This window comes from Stegostoma tigrinum, chromosome 16 (assembly GCF_030684315.1).
Source record: "Stegostoma tigrinum isolate sSteTig4 chromosome 16, sSteTig4.hap1, whole genome shotgun sequence".
NCBI classification, from domain to species: Eukaryota; Metazoa; Chordata; class Chondrichthyes; order Orectolobiformes; family Stegostomatidae; genus Stegostoma; species Stegostoma tigrinum.
The window spans coordinates 15282277-15288276 of record NC_081369.1 but is presented as its reverse complement, the minus strand read 5'-3'; the positions used below and the strand labels follow the sequence as shown (position 1 = coordinate 15288276).

The following is a 6000-nucleotide window of genomic DNA, read 5'->3' as shown; positions in this document are numbered from 1 at the left end:
TCAACATACCCAAAAGGCTATCTTTTAACTAAAAAAAGCCAGAATAGCAATCACCTAATTTTTATAGGCAAATACTGCCAACAATTGGCCACAATTGAATGATACACAAAATCAACAGCACTTGTAGCGTACTGTTAGATTAGATTACCTACAGTGTGGGAACAGGCCCTTTGGCCCAACAAGTCCACACCGCCCCATGAAGCATCCCACCCAGACCCATCCCCCTATAAACCACACACCCCTGAACACTATGGGCAATTTAGCATAGCCAATCCACCTAACCTGCACATCTATGGACTGTGGGAGGAAACCGGAGCACCCGGAGGAAACCCACGCAGACATGGGGAGAATGTGCAAACTCCACACAGACAGTCGCCCAAGGCTGGAATCGAACCCGGGTCCCTGGTGCTGTGAGGCTGCAGTGCTAACCATTGAGCCACCGTGCCGCCCCATTCTGAGAAATTTCTATCAAAAAAGACAACTACACTCTTGATCAAAAAAGTTACATCACAAAAGATGATGACACTTTCACGAAACAATTTTAAGCTGTATGCAATTCAACAAAATTAATCACAGCCTCTCTGTTTGCATTATCATGATACCAAAAATCAAACCAAATGTTTCTGATTTGGCCCTTATTTCACCTCCAGGGATTTAAATGAAAACGAACAAAGTATTCCAAAAATCAAAAGCAGGAAAGATAATTTTATTTCCAATTTGAAAAATACAAAAGAAAATTCTGAATATAAAAATCTATTATTACACCACCGGATTACTGCTCCAGTGTTAGAATTCCCAACAATTCTCAGTTCATGAGAACTTCCATCTGTACTAGGCGTGCATTAGTATCACCAGCCATTCTGTATGGTATCATTCCAGCAAATGTGATCAGCGCACGTGCCTGGCTTCTGAGTTGCTGTCAAGAAAGATATATAAAAAAAAGTTAGACTCACTCCATTAAGCAAAATGAAATAAGCAGCAAGATGGACTTTTGAGGACACTGTTATTGTAAATACAATTCACAAATTTCAATCAAAAGGAAGTTTTACAGCCACAAAAATATTATTTTCAGCACTACACAGGCAATACTGTAAGATGCTACTTCTTGTGTTCTTTCAAAATGACACTTAAATTGTTTGCTTCCCTGTACTGACATGCAAAAAAAATGCTGGAAATCACATCAGGTCGGGCAGTAGATTCCCATATCTGCAATAATTTGTTCCTATAAGTGCCAATGGATTGTTAGGTTTATGGTACACGTTTGCACACGTTGCCAAACATTACTAGGAAAAGACTTAGTGGTGAAATCTACTCTCATAGAACATATACTTCTCCCAAAATGTCATCTAAGCATCTAAATAGGTAGACCAACAGAGAGGGAAGATTGTCTTCGGAACTTCCATTCTTTGGAGTGCAATTCTGTTCAATTCAGTTTTGGCTCACCAAAAATTCAGCCTCCCTCCATTTCTTTTATGAATCTTAAAGCTTATAAAAGCAAAGTGTACAATCGTTAAGAAAAAAATTGAAGGTTTGTGTCTGTGCAACTGATCCAGCTTAGCATTTCTCAACAGCTCAAACAGATACTAAGGTCCTGTAATGAAATCTTACCAAGTCTCTATCCTCCACCGCACGCTGAGGTCTGGTTGGGGTGGCTGGGCTTGTGCCCTTCAGTCTCTTGTACTGGGTATACAGAATATTCATGGTGGCAAGCAGCACTTCCGACAAGTTATGTCGAATCTGTATAGAACAGATTTGCTCATTAGCAATGCCAACTGTTGCTGCACAAATGTTATTTGCAAGAATACTGGTTTGACACAAGTGGCAGCCATTCCAATTTCACGTTTCTCAAAACAAATTTCTCAATGTCAATAATGCTGTACATTAAATTGATTAAAAATAACTGCTTCCATCACAGGTTGTTAATGACCAAGCTCAATTGAGAGCTTTTTGGAACAGTCGACATACAGTGGGTCAGAAGGGAAAGATAGAAGAATGAACAATGCAGCTGTTTACCAGACAGTACAGCAAAGAAACATATCATAGTCCTGTCCTGTCTGCGATTTTCAAACAAGCTTGCCCAATTAGTCACACTGTCTGTCGTTTACCACCTACTGCTGTGCAGTATGTTCCCCAAGTATTTCTCTAATTTCATTTTGAAAGTTATTAAATGGACTTCCACTGCCCTTTTACAAACTGTGCATAGGATAAATACATTTTATAAACTTCTTTTAAAGATTTTTTCAACATATTAAACATCTACTGTGTGGATCCAACTTTTGAAGAGAAGCTCTGTCCATAAGACTTTAATTTTCCCAATTGCTCATATTTGCTGTTAGTTTGCCTGAGCAACAATGCCCAAATGGTAGGCAAATTATTGCTACAAACCTCTGTCTGAGAGGAAAGCTAATTTTATACAGGGCTCTTACAGGTAGCAAACTGCAGATATTCATCCTAGATTCAGACACGTGTCTCAGAACTGAAAAGACAATGGATTGCAGTATTAATCCAGTCACAATTATTGCAATCTTTTACGATTCTAGATATCAGAAATACTCAAAGTTTCTCCATCAGAAATGAATATAATTGAATGCCATGGCATGTTGAATTCTGAATCTTTTCAAGTATCCTCAAAGCGACAACGGAAATTCGATCTTTGAATTTACTATCAGATGGACTTTTGCAACATTCTCCCAATGACAGGCCAGGAACTTCACACTATTTCAAGGATCATATACAGTTGTATTATAGCAAACCACCTCCAGCAAAATCTTTTTACCTCATCGCTGAAATTTCTGAAAGCTGCCACTCTCTCCTCAACACATTCCTGACTGAGTGGCACGAGTTTCAGTCTCTCCATGACCTACGAAGGAGGAAGAAAAAAAAGAGGCAAGTGCAGTTAGACAGAGCATCAAAATCAAACATTACAAAATTGACTGAGAAAATTGAAAGGTTCATAAAACAGGACTGGATAATCAACCAGTGGTTAGATGTTGCCGATATAGAAGGAAGGAAGACGAAGGAAAGTATGACTTCTTGTTGTAATTTAAATGCAAATATATCTCCTGAAGTTAACCTGATCAACATTACAGAAAATGCAACAATAAACTTGCTGCTATAACAGTTTGTGGAATGAATCAGAACTGAGAGAGAGACAGACAGCAGTGTGTGTTCTTGTTGCCCTCCTTAGGTTGCTGTTGAAATTACTGCTTCACCAATGTTTCAACCACTGCAGCAGTGCATTCAAGAAATAGCTTATAGTGATAAATCTTTGTTCCCTAGCTGGTTTATGGAAGGGGAATGGAGAAAAAAATAACTTACATTTATATAGCTATTTTTATAATTATCAGATGTTTCAAAGTGTTTCACAGAATCAGTTAAGTACTTATTGAAGAGGTAGTCACTGTTGTAACTTAAGAAACACAAATAACTCACGTCGATTGCTCTATCGATATTGCCAGAATGGTATTCATCAAAAAAAGTAATTAGGTCCAGAAGAAGGTAGAAAGTGCTGTCAACTGACTTCTCTGCAGCAACACCCCGATTCCGATACCTGCCAAAAAGGAAAATGTAATCATAATCTGGATGCTGTCGTTTCTTCGATCACCCGTGCTGTCTATGCCAACTTAACTTGCCTTAATTCTCCAAAGTGTCACATTATCTCCTTGCCTCCAATAATAATGACCTGAAAATACTTGTATTGACATGCGATGGTGCTTCACAATAGTTCTAGAACAAAATTTGACATCTCGTCACAACAGGTTTAAGAACTACTGCTTGTTCAAAGAGACAGGACCTAACAGAAGTCTTAGAGGAGGAAGGAAGAGAGGCAGAGACACTTAGGGAATTTCAGCAGCTGAAGGACCAACTGTCGGTGGGAATGTGAATGACAAAGGGATGTTCAGAGCCCAGAACTGATCGAACACAGGATAATTTGGTGGATTGTGGAACGGGAGGACATTAGGGTTAAGAAGGGGAGAGGTCATGAAGGATTTGAAAACAGATTGTTCTAAAATGGAGGTGTTACATAACTGGGAGCCAAGGTAGATCAGTAAGTGCAGGGGTGATATGCAAGTGGAACATGGCATCAGGGGCAGCACAATTAATGGGTTAATTCAAGTTTATGAGTAGACCATGGAAGGTCAACCAGCAGCAGTGTCAAATACACAGGTCTAATGGTTTTAAAAACGTAACTGATGATGGTTTTTGTAGCTGGAATTAGGTGATGTTACTGAGGTAGAAACCAATGGTTTAGCAATAGTGTGGGAGTGTGCTCGGAAACATAAACTGAAATTAAACAATGCCAAAATTACCCACAATTTAGCTCAGTTTCAGACGGTTGCTTGGGAGAAGGATGGAGTTTGTGGTTAGGACTAAAGACACTATTGATATAGTTGGAAGAAACTTCTGCTTATCCAGTACTGGATATCGGATAAGTAGTCTCTCAATTTAGAGATAGCGGAGAAAGGTTGAGGGGTGACGAGGAAAAATCTGACATCATCAGTGTATATGTAGAAAATAATGATGTGCTTTGATGTCACTAAGGAGATGCACGTCTATAACAAATGAGAGGACCAAGGATAGATCCTTGGGCCACATTTGAAGCAACAAGGTAGAAGTTGGAAGAGACGTCATTGAAGCAATTCTATGGTGAAAACTTTGTCAATAGGAATAGAATCAACCCTGTGTGGTCCCAGCCATCTGGATGGCGATAATAAGAGGGGCTCTGGAAGAAAATTATATGCATAAACATAAAAGATTACAGACAGATCAAGGAGGCTGAGTAGGATAGGTAGCATTTGTCACTGTTACACGGGATGCCATGTGGGATTTTGAGAAGAGATAACAGTGCTGTGGGAAGCCAAAAACCCTGATTAGAGATGCAGGTATTGAACTACAGCAAGTTTGGGAATGGATCTGGGAGGCATTACTTCATTCAAGTGCTTTGGAAAAGGAACTATGGTTTTGGAGACTGGGTGGTAGTGAGTATGGATGAAAATCAAGAATAAGTACCATCCTACAGCTCACAGATCTCCATTGATTCTTCTGTTCATCCGACTCTAGCCATTTTCTACTTGGCAGCCATGCTTTCAGCCACTCGGACCCTCGAGCCAGAGTTCAAGTCAATAAATTCTTTTGCATCTCATTCCTTCCCCAAAGGCTTTTACAATCACACCTTTCTAAACAAGCCCTGGATTACAGTGATATCTCCTTTCTATAGGGTTCTCATTTCCTCTTGTAGATCAGAATTACCTTAATATTTAGATATTTAAGCAGTGCCAAGGATGAGGTTTTAATCTTCCTGATCTTTGCCCACCCTTCAAAACAAGACTGTTTAGAACTGCATCGTCTGCATTCACTCCATGAAGCTCACCACTGTGGGGCATGAGGAGCACTTTTTGTTCCAACAAATCAACTTCAGGACTCTTTTCTTAAGCAAATGTCCCCACCAGTTAGTTTCACCACCTCCCTCACTGGAGGGGTTACCGGACAGAAGTAGTACATGACAGTATATATGCATAGTGACATGCTTTTTGAATCATAGTTACTATTATAATGATTGTTGCTATTGCGTAGCTAGCCTGCACAATTACGTGAACAAGCACTTGAACTCTGAAAACAGTATTATGCTCTGTTTCTCAAATGCAATGAACACTCTGGAAATTTCAGCTAGCTTTGGAAAAATTCAAGAAATGTATTTTGTATGGAATTAAAATCTCTTCATATCCACACTGGCATGAATGGTTTGAAAAATGACTACAATTATTAATGTGTAGTTAGTTTATGGATATATTACAAGATCTAGATTTGCTTAGTAATTAAGCTTCACTACCAAGCCAATGTAGTGCCCAAGTTGCTGATTTGTACTAAAGTGGTATATATTGACAAGTCATGCATTTAGAAGAACAACGTGACATTTCCTCCTAGTCACCTTGCTTTAAAAAAAAAATTGATTCTTAGCCATTTTAAATCAGATAAGTTTTAAATTGCTGCAAACTCAAC

At 39.1% G+C, this 6000-nt stretch overlaps 1 protein-coding gene across 2 annotated transcripts in view; it reads right to left on the bottom strand.

The window, feature by feature from the left end:
• Window positions 1–676: 676 nt before the first annotated feature.
• The window catches only part of nup93 (nucleoporin 93), a 114427-nt gene continuing 109103 nt past the window's right edge, over window positions 677–6000 (bottom strand). For both annotated transcript variants that reach the window (XM_048547025.1, XM_048547026.2), the window contains 4 exons: window positions 3433–3550; window positions 2777–2860; window positions 1609–1737; window positions 677–916 (listed from right to left, as the gene is read on the bottom strand). In XM_048547025.1, coding sequence (XP_048402982.1) covers window positions 806–916; window positions 1609–1737; window positions 2777–2860; window positions 3433–3550 — 442 coding nt within the window. In that variant the 3' untranslated portion in view covers window positions 677–805. The remainder of the gene's footprint in view (window positions 917–1608; window positions 1738–2776; window positions 2861–3432; window positions 3551–6000) is intronic.